The 19,102-nt window shown below is 38.7% G+C and overlaps 1 protein-coding gene across 6 annotated transcripts in view; it reads right to left on the reverse strand.

The window, feature by feature from the left end:
* Positions 1-19,102, reverse strand: part of NFYC (nuclear transcription factor Y subunit gamma) — a 104,444-nt gene that overhangs the window by 6,279 nt on the left and 79,063 nt on the right. For all 6 annotated transcript variants that reach the window (XM_073615422.1, XM_073615420.1, XM_073615418.1 and 3 more), the window contains 4 exons: positions 17,967-18,038; positions 10,717-10,830; positions 8,444-8,539; positions 608-778 (listed from right to left, as the gene is read on the reverse strand). In XM_073615422.1, the coding sequence (XP_073471523.1) occupies positions 608-778; positions 8,444-8,539; positions 10,717-10,830; positions 17,967-18,038 (453 nt within the window). The remainder of the gene's footprint in view (positions 1-607; positions 779-8,443; positions 8,540-10,716; positions 10,831-17,966; positions 18,039-19,102) is intronic.

Raw genomic sequence — 19,102 nt, forward strand, 5'->3', positions numbered from 1 at the left:
GCTCTAATCAGTTATGTGGGACATGCTGTAAAAAGTAAATTTCTACTAAAGTGGCAAACATAAGATTACCAAGAAACCAGACCAGGGGTAGTAGTATACCTGCAACCATAGACCTACATATTTATATTTACATTACTCTACATTCTCCAGGTCCATGAGCTCTGGAAAAGCCCAGGATCAATCAGGATTGAGGGAGGCCATTCATGGGGGTTCCGCTCCTCAAGAAGTTACAAGATTCTGACCGGTAAAGGAAAGGAAACACACAAACTGATTTTTTTTCCTACAGTCTGCTTAGCATTGGTCTTTGAGCATTTTCGCTCACATCTATTTCGTACACAGACAAAAAGTTGAAAAACAAAAAATAGAGTCAGAATGTTTCTAGTCCACTAAATACACATTTTAACCACATTTTAAGCAGCTGCTTTCTGCTTAATCAATCTGATAGTTAAATACACAGCTTGCAGAAAGTTTGGAGTTCATTCTCAAGTGAACAAGCAAGAGCAAACAGAATGAGCAAATAGCACAATTAGAAACTGAAGAATATGGTCTTGCAAGCCAAGGTTAGAATAGCTGCTTTAGGAGCCATTTGTGTTTATCGTTGGCTGACCTGTCCTTGTTGAGGCTGAGCAATTATAATCTGTCCAGGCTGCAGGGTAGTTGTAGAGGATGAATTTTGTTGACCAGTTTGTCCTTGTACCTGCACAGCTGCTGGTTGCTGGGCCAAGGTAAAGTAGTACTGGACGGGTTCTGCTGGTGTGACTGCCTGCCGGACTTCTTCCTACATGACAATGCAATGGGGAAATTGGTAAATGAAAGGCAGCAATTTAGCATCAGCATTTAAGAAAAAAAAAAAAAAAAAAAAAAGGGAGAGACTGAAAAACCAGCAGTGGTATTTTTGACATTTCTGAATGTTATATAACATTTATCTATGTGTCCACTTAAAGTGTTACTAAACCCAGGACCCTGCATATATCTGGTCTCCCAAGATACACAGAACATGGAAATGCAATTATTTTAGTAAATATAAAAACTGCAAATACCTTTTCTCATTAGCAGTATATAGCAGTCTTGTGACTTCTATGAGTGGCTAGTTAAAGCTTGTAGGAGTTTTCATTCTCCCATGATTGTCCTATGAGAATGCAGGACCCCTGACCCTCTGGACAGTGCTAATGGGCCTTTGCTGATCACATGCACTCTCCCAAGGAAAAAAAAAAAAAAAAACGCTCTAGCAATACACACCAAACTGAGAATTTGCAGCCTGTCCCCTCTGGCTCTGTAAATATCAGGTTATTTTTTGGAGACAGTGGAAGGGGATGATCAGAGACAGGATCAAACAGCCTTTTTACACAATGCCGAGGATTAACCCCTTAGGTTCCACCTTGAGTATAACAAGCATGCTTTACTGCATATACAGACTGATTTTACTGTTGTGGATTTAGTAACACTTTAATGACAGTGTATTTTAAAATCACAATACCAGGGCAGCATATGTCCTACTTCATTTAACACAATACAACCCATCGTATCATTTTGTATTGGGTGGAGACTGGCACATCACCCTGAGACACTGGAATACCCACCTCCCTGGACAGACATCTTTCTGAATTCTTAATACACTCTTCATGTGCTGGTCATCCCATCTGTACTGTTCTGCCACCATACTGTAAATATTCACACTTACGTGGAAATGTATATATAGACACTGAAGTAATGCTTTTATACCAAATTTACTGCTTTCCCCCAGACACAAAGTAACAGTGCTGGAGGATTAACTAATCAAGAGATATTTGTTAAATGCTTTTAGACACAACTTAATTTATCATGAAGACTGCATGAAAAAAAGATATGCTTCAGCAACAGCAAGCAAGCTTAACATTGTACAAAGTACTGTTAGTTTTAAATTAAAAAGGAGAGAAGGCATTAGCTCAGGTTTATTTGCAAAAGATACTCTATTCCCAGCAAAGGAAATAGCAATTTTACTTTGGGGGAGGGGGATAATGCAGAATGATCTCTGACATGCCGAGTCAACAAACATTTACAAATATGTACGTTAAATTGTTCTATAGTGCAGACACCTTTTCAAAGTCGCACCAATTTGAACGAGAGCCACGGAAAAGAACTTGTCATGCAACTGATGTCTAAAGTAACATGACAAATATCGAACAAGTGTCAATGGAGCCTTAAACCCATATAAAAACATACCACTGTATTAAAGGACATTTTGTTCATTTTGAGAAGTCAAGATGATCATAGTTTTCACCAAGGCTCTGTTCACACTATGGCGTTCGGGATTTCGCAATTCTGCCCATGATTCCGAACCGCAGCAAATCGCGGGATACCCCGTTATTTTCAATGGCACTGAATTTGCGGTGCAATTTTGCTGCTATTGCCGCCCAACGAATCGCGGTAAAATTGTGCAAACAGAATCGCGGGACGCCTGTCGCCCAAAAGAAGTTTTGGGTGACAGGTGATGTGCGATTTTACTGCAATTAGTTGGGTCACAATATCGCACCATTGAATACAGGGAATGCAAGGGCGTCCCAGGATTTGAAATTGCAGCGATTCGGAACACCATAGTGTGAACGGAGTCTAACGCTTCTGCAGATTTAAATTCATAAATAAAAAACACCTGCAACACAGGCTCCTAACCATCGGGACTGCAACCTCAAGGCTCTAGACACAACAGAATTTTAAAAGGTAACAGATTTGAAAATTTCAAAAAACCTAGTGGGTTATTCCATGACAGTGGGCGTAAACACCCTTCTCCCAGCCACCATATATTCACAGCTGAGAGTGTAGGATGTTTACATACACTATAATCGTGGACTTTTGAAGGTGGTTCCTCAGACCCATGAGAACATAAATGTTAGACCCTGGGTTAAAAGGTTGCTACCTTCAGGTGACTGGACACTTCTACCCCTAAGGGTACCATAATGACCCTCTACCCCACGACCTTGGTTTTTTCTATAAGAGGCAAGAGGAGGACTGTATCCTGTACAATACTTCAAGATATGGAATTCACAGGCATCATCCCCAAGCAATGAATAAGGATAGGCAACAACCTGACAAACAGAACTGTGCCAACAAGCCCAACAACAACAACAAGAGTAAACAGACCCAATTTAGACTGCTGCTACAGCAGAATCTTGGACAATCACCTGGTAGAAGTAGAACTTGGAGAAGGTATGAACTGAAGACCAGGTGGCAGCCTTGCAAAGCTGCCACCTTTGCAAGATGGGCTCATCCATCTGACAATACTGCATTTCAAAGCAGGATGTAGCAAGGCCAGGACAAAGAGTCCATCTTTCTGATATAAGCTGCGGTTTTGAATAAACTGATCACTCGGATAATGGGCAGAACAATCTCCTTTGGGGTGTTTATGAGCAGGGCACAAAGCGGGAAGGACTAGGGTGCAAAACTACTTTGTCAAGGATCAAAAAAATGGCTCCTTACAAGACAGCTGCTAGTTCCGAGATATGTCTAACATGTTGTTAGCCATTAACCACTTTTCAGCTTTCAGTGCTCTCACACTTTGAATGACAATAACTCAGTCATGTAATACTGTACCCAAATGATTTTTTTGTCCTTTTTTTCATACAAATAGAGCTTTCTTTTGGTGGTATATGATCACTGCTGGGTTTTATTTTTTGCGCTATGAAAAAAGACCGAAAATTTTGAAAAAAAAAAGCATTTTTCATTGTTTCTGTGATAAAAATTTGCAAATTATTAATTTTTCTTCTTAAATTTGGCCACAATTTTACTGCTACATATCTTTGGTAAAAATAACCCAAATTAGTGGATATTATTTGGTCTGTGTGAAAGTTAGAGTCTACAAGTTGTGATGCAAATCATAAAAAAATTTATCACACCTGATGTACTGTACATACATCTTATTTCTTGCGACCCGAACAAGCCAGGAAAGTACAAATAACCCCCAAATGACCCCTTTTTTGAAAGTAGACATTCCAAGGTATTTAGTAAGATGCATGGTGAGGTTTTTGAAGTCGTCATTTTTTCCCACAATTCTTTGCAAAATGAAGATTTTTTTTTCCCAAACAATTGTCATAGGTTATTTCTCTCACATGGCATGTGTATACCACAAACAACATCCCAAAATACATTCTGCTACTCCTCCCGAGTAGGATGATACCACGTGTGGGACTTTTTCACAGCCTAGCCACAGAGAGGCCCAACATGCAGGGAGCACCATCAGGTGTTCTAGGAGCATAAATTACACATCCAACGTGTTGACTACCTATTACACTTCTGAAGGCCCTGGAGCACCAGGACAATGACACGTGGCACTGATATGTACTGTGGGCACTGTGTTCACTCACAGATCTGCAGCACAGTTCGCTCTGTGTGAGGAGGGAGAGTCGGCAATGAGAGATGATCTCATATGTTTACACTTGACATCATCCCTCATTGGACACGTCGATCGAGTGCTAAATAGCCGCTGTGATTGGCCATTTAGCATGATCTGAGATTGGCTGTGTCCAAGGGACAGATATACAGTCCAAAGGACACAGCCAACACAGATTTTCCCCGATACACTTTTTGTAGCTGCTGACTTTTAATAAACTAAAAAAACCGCTGGAACTCTGCTTTAAGGCCAGGTACTGGTCCAGACTGTGGGAAGGCCAGAATATGACGCACAAAGATCTCTGGGATTGAAGTGCCTGTGCTCACACCAAAGAAGGATTTTCAGGTAGTATAGTAATTTTTCTGGAAGTGTTTTAGCAATGCCTTTAAAACCAGTGACTGAGAAGCAGTGTGGAACAGAAGGTCTGGTCTGTTTGGAAGAGGCCAGGGAATGTCTCCTAGAAGTTTGAGCATGTCGGTGTATCAAGTTCTCCTGTACCAATTTTGTGCAATGAGAAATCACAGTTTTATTCCTCTTGCTCTATTTTAGAGAAGAAGTCAAGGCATATATGAATTGGAAACAAAAGCAGGGAATCAGAGTATTTGATGCCAGTGTTTGAGGATCTTTAGTCCTGGCTACAAACAGGGGTAACTCGCTGTTGAACCTGGAAGCTAGGATGTCAACATCTGGAGCTTCCCCAGTTGACATACTGAAGATGTGGGGATAACGTACCAATTCATGAAAACAAAAGCAAACATGAATCCAGTTAACTTAGTGATGAGGGAACTCAACCAATATAGGTGGGGGGGGAATTACAGTTTCGTCTAGTTAGACGAGATACCTCCAAAAGCTAAAAATGGTCACTGTAGAGAATTGGGGGGGGGGGGGGGGGGCAAAAAAGATGCCCCAAGAAAGCAATAAGGAGGATCAGTCAAGGTGTTATATATTATCTTTTTTAATATTTCAATAGTACGTTAAAGAACCACTGAATGTAGAACAGTGACATTGATGTGGAATTATTTCCCAACATACCCTATAGTAGAAAACACACATACAATATTGACAACGTTGTCACAATATGGCACCAGAACTATGAACCCCATGCATACACATACACATGCATAACCAATTACAGTGGAAATAAATGATGCTGCTATCAGTACTGAGTTAGACCCAGGGATATCATATTCAAAAATTGGAAGGTATCAAAACTAGATTTGCCAGTTTATTAGTTGCTGAATGTCCATTTGGGAACGATATTGAAACTGGTGTCCATAAGTTGGTAGAAATCTTGGCAAGATAAGTAATAATGATAATATCACTGAGCACAGTAGTGATGGACTAATCAAGTACTGAATAGGCAATTCATTAATTTCAACGTGATCAGCTTATATATAAATTCGGGATGCTTCTCTATGAATGACAGTACTTGATTAGTCCATCACTACTGTGCTCAGTGATATTATTATCATCTCACCAGCATTTTTACCAACTTATGGACACCAGTTTCAATATCAGTCACAAATGGACATTCAGCAAGTAATAAACTGGTAAATCTAGTTTTGATACTATCCAATTATTGAATATGATATCCCTGGGTCTAACAATACTGATAGCATCATTTATTTCCGCTGTGATTGGGTATGCGTTTGTTTGTGTGGGGCCCATAGTTCTGGCACCATATTGTATGTGTGTTTTTTTGCTACAGGTATGTTGGGAAATATTTCAACATCAATGTCACTGCTCTACATTCAGTGGTTTATCGTACTATTGAAATATTAACAAAGCCACACACACATTATAATATATATATATATTATATATATATATTATATATACATACATACATACATACACACACACACAATATATTTGGTATACTGTGGGTGATCCTCCCTATTGCCTTATTGGGACATCTCTTTGCCAACCCCCCCCCAAATTCCCTAACGTACCAATTCACCTCAGATCAGGCAGCAACAGCTGGGATGTGAACGGCAGAGAGAGGGCCGGACAGTGTTTCCCTGCCCAAGAGAGGACTATGAGGCTAGCAGCTGTTATCACCCACCATGGTTGTGGTAGAAACTACTTCCCTATTGTCAAGGTTGGATTGGAACCTATCAAGCTAGGGAGGTCCTTGCTTGGCTGAAGAGGTATATAGAGTGGTCATGAATTAGAGCATTTGTTCGAGGACATATGCGACGTTGGAAGAGATCTTGAATGGAATTGAGAGAAGGGGACGATCTCAAATAAGGCTACCATGACACCCAGAACTCTTAGGAACAAAGGCTCCCCTTCGTGAGATTCTCAGATCCAAGCATGTGGTCTTGGAAAGGATTTTGTTTTCTGCAGTGAAGAACTTTGTCCAAGCTTTGTCCAGAAGAGGCTTACATTTTCTAGGTGAAGGGAAAGCCAGAAAGCAGACTTATGAAAGTTGATTACCCAAATAAAAGCATGAAGCATCCGAATAGTCCTTTGGATGTTTGCAGACCATTAAAGGGGAGCGGATTCCTTCAGAAGAAGGTTGTCTAGATACCCCATTATCTGAATGCCCTGAGTTCTACAGAGGGTAGGAAGGGGTACAAGTAACTCAATATTCTGGGTGTAGAAGATAGGTCAAATAGCAGTGTGGCAAATTGAAAGTGTTTCTCTCCTACTGCGAAGTGTAGGACGTGCTGATGACGCAGGTAAATGGGAATAAGCATCTCATATCCCTACTGATGCCAAGTATTCCTCTTGTCTCAGGAGGTAATAACAGATCTTGTGGGTCCCATGCAAAACTTTGGCATATCAAGGTACTGGTTTAGATTTTAGCTCCATGGTAAGACTAAGAAAAAAAACAAAACAAACCAAAAAAAAAAAAAGCTTATGGTTTGGCCATAAGCTATGCTATTCGGCCGAAAGAAAATATGTCAATGAACTATAATGTTCCTGCAGTAGCATACATCAATTTAGCATTAACTTGTTGTACAGCACATCACATTGTATGAAAAAAACAAAACAAAAAACAAAACAAAAAACAAAACACCACAACTGCCTAGAGCTCATTAACATGCTGTCACAAGCCACATAAATTTAGTTGAAATTAAGGTGTGGTTCCCACAAATTTCACTGTTAAATGCCAGGCAACAATACATTTATCTAATAAGTGAACAGAATGCCATCTAAAAATGAAGATTGTCAAAGAAGAGTGTAGCAGCCAACAGCTGTAAACATCCGACTGAAAGCTCCTTTCAGTCTCACAGCTTCCAGTCAAGGATGTTTACAGCAGCTGAAACTGCCTGCAGATTAGGTTTTCTTCAAATACCAATGTCCACAAAAGAAAAAGAAAAAAAAAAAGGAAGAATGAACACACACAGTATATATCACTGTACACAGAAACACAGACTAGTCACTTGAGCACATGGCTTAACGAGGACCATTGTACACGCTCTACTCAGGATGGTTAAGTAGCACTTCTAGAAACAATCTCACTTCTTTGGCTGATAATGTGGTTTCAGAAGATAGGTTTACCAAGAGACACAAAGCTACACTTTCAGGAGTACAAACTAAAATACTGTATATGGAATCAGATATTCAAGCAGATAACAGCTTCATTGGTTATGCATTATAAAAGGTCCAGAGAACAAAGCACACACTGACTTATGTAAAAAGTGAACTTTCACTAATAAATCAGCAAATTTTAGTAATGCAGCAGAAGATATAAGAAATAGAATGAAATATTAGAAAACTGTATAAAATAAGGGAGAGAGAGTTACAGGTTTAAACATCCAGATAACTATTTAGCATCATCATATAAGAATCATCAGTACCTTCAAGTAACCTCTCAAACGTAAGCGTGTAGCAAGGCTATAGCTAAATATTCTTAAAATTGAGTAATTAAAATTTAAAACAAATCCACAGGCATGCTCTAGGTTTTGCCATTTGGTTATTTGCATTAACAAATGGGTGCACCAATAAAGTTGCTTCTGAACTTACATTTGGCAGATGATACAAGCGCACATTCTGCAGTCTAACTTCACGTAACAATTATAAATATTGCAATGAAGCAACTTCCCCATTACTACCTTGTAAGTTGCTCACCTGGCGTTTTGGAGGCTTTAACTCATCACGAGGAACAATGTCAATGAGGAAATCAAACTGGTCAAACTTAGTGATTGCCATGGCTATATCATTCCTCTGAAAAAAAAAAAAGACAATGCACATTATATAATAGATTTATGATGAATGACAGCTAAGGGGTTAAACTATAGTAAATGACACCTAACCACACACTATTTTTGTGTGTTTTTACAGTGTTATATTTTGTGTAGATAGGCTGCACAGGCTGTGCAATAGCTATGGCAAAAAGTTAAACATATACGCTTCAAAGTGTCATGTTAGTAGTTTGTCCTCTGGCCATATGCCTGCTAGAGGGGATTTTCATTCACTGTAGGAAGATTTCTTCTTATTGCCTGCTCTGTCTCCGAAGACTGGGCTGAGGCTCTCCAATGAGACACAGACAGTAAAAAAAAAAAAAAAAAAAACAACTGACAAAAAAATGACTCTGGTAGACAAGAGGTTAAGAGTGCATCTATAGCCATAAAAGGTTACTTTTACTAAATTGCACATTTAGCCCCCCTTCACACCGGTGCGACTTGTCATAGGATTTGACAGTTCCAAATCACATGACAAGTTGCTCCCTATTGTCGGCAATAGAACTGTGCGACTCAGACTTTGCGACTCAGACTTTTAGGTTAAAGTATAACTAAAGGCAAAACTCAGAGTGCAGAGGTATTCGAATGCTTGTCAGTTTTAAACTGTCTGTGCCCACCGTTGGAGATTCACCCTATTTGTCCTGTTTACTATTGTCAAGTGAAAGTAAAATAAAATCCCTCATTTTGGGTTGTCCCCAGAAAAGTAATAGAGGAAAAAATCTTTCAATGGGGAACACTAGTTCTAGGGACCTGGGGGTCCCCAGCGAATTCCCTTAATTTGCAGGGATTTCCTCTCGCTTCCTGTTTGGCTATGGGATAGAAGGGAAATCTCCACAATGGGACAAAGATGGCAAAAAAAAAAAAAAAATCTGACCTGTGTTATTCCTCCATTACTCTAATTTTGCCTATAGTTCTACTTTAACCTTCCAAACTGTAAAAATGTTTCTTTCCAGAAAAGACCTTGGAGAATATAATGGTACTTGTTGCAGCTGTTTATGTCACATATCATCTTACATGGATAACAAAAATTAAGTAAAAAATGCACTAAATTTGATTTAACGCACAAACACAACATATTACCTAGTTTCTGCTAAAATATAAAAGATGAGGTTGCGATGAGTAAAAGATGATACTTGACATGTCAAGCCATAAAAATTATGCATGGATGAGAAATAGCAACAAACATTTGTACCCGACATTGTTTAAAGACATTGCTTTAAAAGTATCTACATGAATCTACTAGAAATGGTGTACAGCACAATCTTCATCTTCCTACATAGGCAGACCTGCTGAATTTATTTATGTTCTTATCTGCAAGTACGTGGGGCCTGGGGACTATACATTTTATTTTTTTACAAAAACAACTTTATTGATATCACAAAGGGGTGCAATAGTATCTAATTAAATAGCCAAACAACAGTTTCTCAGAGGTCTATTAAACCCCTGATCTCTGCCCCGCCTTCCGCTTAAGCTAATGAAGCACACATTGTACTCCATTAGTTTCTTCCCCAGCTGCTGGAGAAATGACAGCCAAATCTGGAAGTGATGTAATACACCTCACTTCTTTGTTCATTCACCAGAGGAGATCAGCACACAAATGTGAGACACTGGAGCCCAGGATACATGGTGGGGGCAGTAGGGCAGGGGAAAGGGCCATAAATTTAGTGGGCTGTGGAAGTGATTGGAAGGCTCCTCAAAGGCCATCAACCACTCTGCAAATGTAAACACAGTCCCAGCTGCTATAGCAGCCGGGACTGTTTATAAATAGCAGTTGGTAAACAGTGATTTTAAACTGCACTGGAAGATAAGTGGTAATGTCTCATTGCCCTATACCTGCCAATTATTTTATTGTAAAATGCAGCATCTAATCACTATTAAAATGACAATTCACTTACACAAGTTCATAACATGTCAGTCTCTGCACATCACATTGTGTTTATAGAAGACTGATGGTAAAATGACCAACATTATTGCAAACCAGTTGAAAAGAGAAATTTTGTGATATGTAGCATGCTCATAGCATTCCACATCTATCAGCACTACACCAGGAGGATAGAAAAAAAAAAAAGGCGCTAGTTAACATTTTGCTTTATTAAATACACAAGAAAAGAGCTTTGTTTTTCGTGAATGCTCCAGAAACCGGTTTTACTAGTGCATTACCTGCAACGTTCTCCTTTTGTTATCTTCTGTGTGAATCCAGGCACGCAGCGTCAACTCTGTTATAAAAATCTGAGCAGCTTTGGCAAAAAGAACTGGAGCTTCTGCACTGATCATCTATAGTTAAACAAAGAACATTTCTGAGAATCTATTCCATTATATGTGGGTCTATGCAGCAATAATAAACAGCCAAACTGTTCAGAATATTTTTGTTGATACATTACACATTAAGTCAAAAAACAAATTTAATTTTAAAATGAATATTCACTGGCAATTTTTATGAGTGCCGACCAGGCTGACAAAGACATGTTAGGATGGTTTTACAGTAACTAATAATTACTTTTTTAGTCTTGTGTTCAGACTTATTTGGTTGCAGCTCATTTGTGAATATATTTGCATTAATTTGTTTTAAGTGGTAGAGGGATAAGCGCAGGAATTTTTACTTATTTTATTTTTGTTGCACAAATACCAATTTTCTTGCTGCGATCCCTGGTGTCCTAGAATGGATATTTTTGAATATCATAAAAACAGAAGGATCATCCCTGAGGAAATTTCTAATAATACTGACCCTCAATGGAATGAGAGGCATTTTCATCAGGCTCAAAAATGTACTAGTGGTAGAATTGCACACATCTTGGGATGTGGTATTCTTAGAAAGGTATATCAAGGATAAGATGATTCCAAGAAGTTTACGTTGGAACATCTATCCTGATAAAAATTAAAAAAAAAAAAAAACTAAAGGAATGGTTCCAGTATTTCAACGATGCTGGTCTTGGGCTCCTTGAGTTCTTGGTAGCTAAGAAAACCAAGGTAGCAAAGCTACAAGTAGAAATTTGTGAAATTCAGAAGAAACTGATCCCCTTTAATAAGGAGGAAATGTATCAAGTTTATATGAAGGAATTGAGGGAAATTATAGAAGAAGAGGACCAGCAAAAGGTTAAAAAAAAATACAATAGAGATTTGGAGGACTACAAATCCCAGAATGTTTTTAAATGGCGAGGCAATTTTAGAGATATAGATACAGGCACTGTTACCACTGGCGATTCCAACAGACCAGACAGGGTGATCCCATTGGTGAGAATACTAACTAATATACATATGGACCAAGACTAGGTAATACTACTCTGAGGACCCCTAGGTTCAAATCAATTAGGGGGAAGGATGGGTTTCCCTCATGCCTCAGCCCGCTACAAATTATTGGGGGGGGGGGGGGGGGGTGAACAGGGTGATCTGCCCTGGTACCCTCAATGCAACTTTCCTATGCAGAATAGATATGAGCCTTTATATCAGGAATATGCAATTAGCGGACCTCCAGCTGTTGCAAAACTACAAGTTCCATCATGCCTCCGCCTCTAGGTGTCATGCTTGTGGCTGTCAGAGTCTTGCTACGCCTCATGGGACTTGTAGTTCTGCAACAGCCGGAGGTCCGCTAATTGCATATCCCTGCCTTATATGAAAAAGAAGATGGGGATGAGGAATGTGATTACAACTATGCTTGGTATGACCCCCCACGTATGGAATTTCCCTCAAGCAGGAGGTGGAGCTTAAGGGATTGCCCCACTAAGTAGATCTAACAATTTTTTAGGCAAAAGTCAGAGACCATGGAAAGAAAAACTAAGAGGATGTAAAGGAGGGAAGTGGAAGCATTCCAAGAAAAGGAAACGGTAAATAAAATGTAGGAATTTTTAACCTTAGTGGAATTGAATTAACTGAAAGAGAGAAAATCATGTTAGGGAAAGGTCTTAAATTTGCACCCAAGTATCAAAAGGCATTTCCTTTCCAACCCGGTCACTAGGGAAAATTATAATATTGAGCATCATCAGGATAATACGAGTCTTATAAACGCCTCTTTATTCAATCCTCTGGGAAAGCCATCACCTAATATTTCAGTTTTTAAAGAATTAGTTCTTAAAGAATTACATGAGGCCAAATTTAGAAAAGGTACAGCAGAAAGATTCATGAGGGTATTAAATCCCTGTGTAATCATAAAGATTTAATTATTCGCCCTGCAGATAAGGGAGGGGGAATTGTGTTACCGAAAGACAAGATTACCAAGAGGAGATGAAAAATTCCTGTCAGATAGGGACACTTATATGATTCTTTAAAAAGACACCACCAATGTGAATAAAATACAATTAAAATTGAACGGTCACAGTAGGGTTCGATTCCCAGCTGATAAAGGAAAAAAAAAGGAGTTCATGGTACCAGTGACACCCAGGATTTCCATTATTTATTACCTACCGAATGTGCACAAGAGTTTGAATAACCCACGTGGGAGACATATTGTTAGTGGGATTAACTCCATCACCTCGCGGATTGGTAAATATGTTGATGTGTTCTTACAGCCCTTGGTTAATACTCCAGCCTTTCTAAAAGATACTATGCAAATAAGAGAAATCTCTTAGTTGACTATGGAGGTGGATGTGTTATTAGTGACAGCTGATATTTCATCGCTATACACTATTATAGGTCATCAGAGGAGATATCAAGCGGCTGAATATATTCTGCATAAGGACAACAGGTTGACTTCTCAAACTGTTAATTTTGGAACTTTTATGTTTTGCCTTGGAAGACAATTATTTTTTTTTTGAGGGGGGTTTATTATTTGCAACAGACTGGTGTGGCGATGGGGGCGAAATTTGCCACAGTCTTGCCAATCTGTTTATGGCCCTATGGGAAAACAATATCATTTTCATGGATACGCATCCCAATTTAAAGTTTTGACATGATGACTCCTTCACAATTTTATGAGATATCTGAATAATGGGTGGGGCATTAAATTAAATCTGACAGAAATGGTTTTATACCAGTGGGAAGTTGCCATCATCCGAATTAGCTAAAAGCTGTACCCAGGAGTCAACTCCAACGCTTTAGGCGGAATTGCTATAGTAGGGAGGATTATACAGTACAAGCATCCACCTTTGAGGGATCGATTTTTTGACAAAGGCTATGATAGCCGGATTATGGAATTGGAAATGTAGAGAATATCGAATTTAGACAAATAAACTTTTGGTTCCCAAAGATAGAACAAGGAATATTTCCAATCAATTTGAGTGGTCATATTTTATTACTTTTTCATCCCAATTTAGATGGGCAAATAAAATTTTGCAAAAACATTGGAAAGTCTTAAAAGGAGATAGGGTTTTAGGCCCAGCCTTGCCGGATGGACCCAATGTCATTTTAAGAAGAACTCAGAACCTCAAAAGATTTGATAACTCCTAGCTCCACTGAGGTATTTACCAAAACCATAATGTTTGGGAATCTACAAGGTTATTTCCCCTGCAGGCGTTGTAAAGTATGTAGGGATTCTAGAACGATCAGAACCACTTCCTTTTCATTCCAGATTACTAAACATACTTATCCAATTGAGGAATTCATCATATGTGGAACAAAGGGTGTCATTTATCTTTTGAGGTACACTTGCGGGTTCCAATTTGTCGGTAGAACCACACAAGCACCTAATATGAGGATGTGTGAACATTTTACAAACATTAAAAAAAAAAAAAAAAAAAAGAAGACTTATAGGACACAGTGGAGGATATTAACTAAAACTGGAGCACATAGAACGTGGTGCAGCTGTGCATAGTAACCAGTCAGCTTCTAACTACAGCTTGAGTTAGCTTTGACAAAGCCTAGAGGCCGATTGGCTACCATGCACAGCTATACCAGATTATTTGCACCAGTTTTAGCAACTCTCCCCCAGTGTGTACAAGCATTTTTGTTAGTGCCACAATAGCAACCCTTCCCTTTTGCAAGTTGTAGGCATTGCAAAGTTTACCCCTCATTGAAGAGGGAGTAACCTTAAAAATATATATATATATATATATATATTCCGTCGTGAAAACCCAGTGGATTATTTACAAACCTATAGACCGCTGGGACTCAACACTGAATGGGATAATAACTTACAACGATAACAGTTCTCTGCTTAGTAATGAGAGTTAAGAGTTAATTTAAGTTGCTTGCCTTGTGATACCTGGCACTTCACAAGTAACTACATGCCGACCAGTCGCCGTCGTTATACTGTGGCAGGTAGGTTCCCTTTGCATGAATCGCCATAGGTGAACGGCGACCACTTTAAGGGGTATAGGGGGCGTGCGCCCGCCGTAGGAGCCGATGCACGTGTCCGGCAGCCGCATTTTTGGCCGGGCTCCTGTGATTGCTCCTAACAGAGACAGAATGGAGATCTGTCAATGTAAATAGACAGATCTCCGTTCTGTCAGGGGGGAGTACAGCGTGATCATCTGTTCCTAGTAATTATGAACAGCAATCGATCTACTCCCCCAGTCAGTCCCATCTCCCCCCCCCCCAGTTAGAACACACACACAGGGAACACATTTAACCCTTTGATCGCTCCCTGTTAACCCCTTGCCTGCCAGTGACATTTATACAGTAATCAATGGCTATTTTTAGCTCTGATCGCTATATAAAAGTCAATGATCCCAAGTGTCAAAAGTATCTGATCTGTCCACCGCAATGTCGCAGGAAAAAAAAAAAAGCCATAAATCCCCTATTTTGTAGACGCTATAACTTTTGGGCAAATCAATCAATATACTATTATTGTGATTTTTTTTTACCAAAAATAAGTAAAAGAATATATAATCGGCCTAAACTGATAAAGAAATTATTTATTTTTGGATATTTATTATAGCAAGAAGTAACAAAAAGTGTTTTTTTCAAAATGGTCGTTTTGTTTTTTTAAATTGCGCAAAAAATAAAACTCGCACAGGTGATCAAATACCAAGAAAGCTCTATTTGTGAGAGGGGGGAAAAAAAAAAAAAAAAGAAGGACATACATTTTGTTTGGGTACAGAGTCGCATGACCGCGCAATTGTCAGTAAAAGCAACGCAGTGCCGTATCGCCTGGTCAGGAAGGGGGCAAATTCTTCCAGGGCTGAAGTGGTTAATTCAAATTTTCTTATATTTAGATATGTGGTATATTGGTATTCAAAGAGAAGATTTTATCTTTTCTCCCATTTTTTTATTGGGGGGGGGGGGGGGGTTGATTTTAAAATTTAGAGGTTTTACATATATTGTGTTTGTATTACTTAACTGTGTATTTAATGTATTACATTTGTATAGTCCTAGGACCGACTAGTCCTTTTATTAATGTGTCCAACCAATTGAATGAAAATTTGGTTTTTAATGCACTCGCAAATAGATTTGTTTTTTTGAATTTGCATAGGATCAGTATATTTAGGCATAATAGTTGTTTGAAATTGATTAGATTCATTGTTTCACCGTGTACTATAATGAATTAGTGGTGACACGGATGTGGACATAGATTTTTGTGACTTCCGGGGGGGCTGCCCGCATCCATTTGTATGTAAGTGCGGATGGCTGACGTTCCAGATGAGTCTCCTTTCCCAGTTGAAGCCTGTTACAGGGAAACGTGTCGGCGGAGCCACTATCTGACGTCATCCCACACAAGCAGGCAGGTGCTGGTCGCAGCTGTGTTCGTTTTATGCCAATCTGAAGCTGCTTAATTGTAATGGTATATTACATTTTTTAATAAATGTTTTAAACCTATTGCACGACAAGGCTTTCCTCTTCTCTCTGCACATATTGGGAGTATTGCTACTGGATTCCCAAGCATTGGTTGCCTTGGCATTATCACCACTCGAGAAACAGATCTCTCCTCCAGCCTGACCGCTGAATCCAATGGAATTTAAACAAGCACACGTGATCTCTATTACCTGAGATTCATTATTTCTGGTAAGAGGCGAGTTTTTGTTTGGAGTGTTTGTGGTGAAGCGATATATCAGAACACCGTTTTTATCTGGATTGCATTAGGAATCCTAATAATTCATCACAGTTTTTTCCTATTACTGGATTGGGTGTTGTCAATCTTAATTCTTTTTATAAGTCCTCATGCACACAGGCTGTTAAAATAACGTTATGAAAACGCCAGTATCTTTGCAGTGATTTTTTTAAACTTTTTTCAGCTTTTTTCAGCGTTTTTGCAATAGCGGTTTTTAGCGTTTCTGAGCGTTTTTCCGCGTTAGCGTTTTTTTTTTTTTTCAAATTTTTTTTTTTTTCCAATGGATCAAAAACGTTAAAAAACGCTGGTGAATGACGTTTTTGAGCGTTTTTCAGCGTTAGAGCGTTTTTACAGCTGAAAAACGTCTCTCAGAACCCACTGGTCCTGTTTTTTTTTTTTTAACAGCTTAAAAACGCCTATGCCACTTGCAGCTCAAAAACGCCTAGGTGGGCATGAAGCCATAGACTAACATAGACAGGCCTTTTTAAGCTGCAAAAAAAGCTCAAAAAAGCAGCTGTAAAAACGTCCGTGTGCATGAGGACTAAGAGTTTCTTTAGACTTATGTATGGACACATTTTTCTTGAAAGATTATTTTTCACATATCACATATGTTACAATGACCATTAGTTTATTCATGTGTGGTTAAGCCATTAATCATTGATTTATTGATTATCACTATTACCATTGTTTTGGTATCAGATTAGCGCACCCATTTACTAATTACTTGTTTAGTCTTGTGTTCAGAATTATATTTTTTACCTATTCAGTTTTTTTGAGTGCCGACCAGGCTGACAAAAAGACATGGTATTTCATCACATAGTCTAAAAATAAGGCGATTACTCCTTATGTCAGAACAGTGGGTAAAGCCAAGCATCAGCACTACACTGATCCAGCTGGACCACACAAAACCAGCCACTGCGTTGTAACACAGCAGCTGGTGTGAACATTCCCCTACATCCCATTGTCCAGATCTACCTAATGTACTGTGTATTGTAACTGTGAAACAGCAATCCATTCCATACATTGTGCTAAATTTTCTATATTTAACATTATGCTGTAAATAATGCACAGATTGTGCCATTGCTGTATAGTATATATCCATTATCTGTAAAAAAGGAACATAAATTTGACCATTATTACAACTCTGTCCTTTTCCCCAAGGCTGGGGTCTTTCTTTCATCACAGCTTCCAAATCTAAGCCACAGAGTATACAGTAGGTTCACCCCATTCAGTAGTTTACAAATCGCTTTTCCCACCACGGGGCCAATACATTCTGTTCTTCCCCTTTCTTCACAGGTACAAGCGTGCATAAATGTAAAGTTTTAAGCTTATACAACAATCACTTGTTTTCAAGTCTGTTGCAGATTGCCGACTTTTTGAAGGCAACTTTACAAAAGGAAGTTAATAACCAATGTCCACCTGGGATGTCAATAAAGATGGGCAAGTCTGGATAAAAACAGCAGCAGGGCAGTATATGCAATAAAGAAATGACCTTAACATCTTCATCAAGTTTCATTATCTTCTTTATGCGAGCCAATGGAAGTTCCTGGACCCGGAAATCTTTCTGTGGATTAAGAAAATAAACCATACTAAAGATCGGAACGTATAATTTTTTTTTATTTTACTCTACTCTCAGTGTTAATACAGGGATTAAAACAAATTCTTTTTTGATCATGACATTTTTCTTTTAACCATACCCAACATCTCACACACTGGAATTCTAAACCCTAAGGAGTCAGTTCAAATATACAATTTACTGTAAATTGATCACGAAGATTTCCAGTTGGTCTACATACATTGCTCTGTTGTGCTGAATAAACCTTTAAATTGTACACACATTACATTTTTGCAGACGCTGCCACTTGCAGCGTAGGAGAAACAACTTTATTAAGGCAATGAGTGCTCTTAGATCCCAATAGACAGTCGGCTTTACTGGAATTAAATCTAATATTTCTGCAACCTGCCAAACTCAGCAGTGACTGCAAAGAAATACAACAGAAGGTAAACTTTTAGGGTTCCAGTATGAATTTATGGGTTGATAAATTACATTTTTTACATTAGATAATACTTAATGACTTGTTGGGCATGAGTGTCATGTGCACTGCAGACACAATATTAAACGAAGAAGCAACAGCCTCTAACACAGCAATGTTGTTAAAGTTGGGAGTCACAGATGACATAATAGAGAGTGGGATATTTACCTTTTCCAAAGCAGTAACAGAATACACTTGTTAAAAGTGGCGACTGTCTTTTTTAAATTATCCTTTAAAAAACCCTCGCTAACTTGCATTGTATCTCATACAATCATAAGTTTATATGCGACTGAGTTTTTGCTTTAAACACTTCAGGCTCCAAGGATACTAGGTGTTTAGCGCAGACTTCTTGTTTGGACTGCAAGTAGTCTGCATTCTAGAAAGCAAAAGGGGAACTTTCAATGGAGGTGCATGATAACATGCACCTCCATCCCTAAATCAGAAGAAAGGGGTTTGTGGGACTTTGAGTGAGGCGCAAGACACGTGGTAAGAGACATTGTAAAATTGTTTAATTGGCATATAAACAAAAGCATACCTCAAACATATGCTACCTGGTTGAACATGAGTATTATATATATTTATATTATTACACATA

This window comes from Aquarana catesbeiana, linkage group LG02 (assembly GCF_042186555.1).
Source record: "Aquarana catesbeiana isolate 2022-GZ linkage group LG02, ASM4218655v1, whole genome shotgun sequence".
Taxonomy (NCBI): Eukaryota; Metazoa; Chordata; class Amphibia; order Anura; family Ranidae; genus Aquarana; species Aquarana catesbeiana.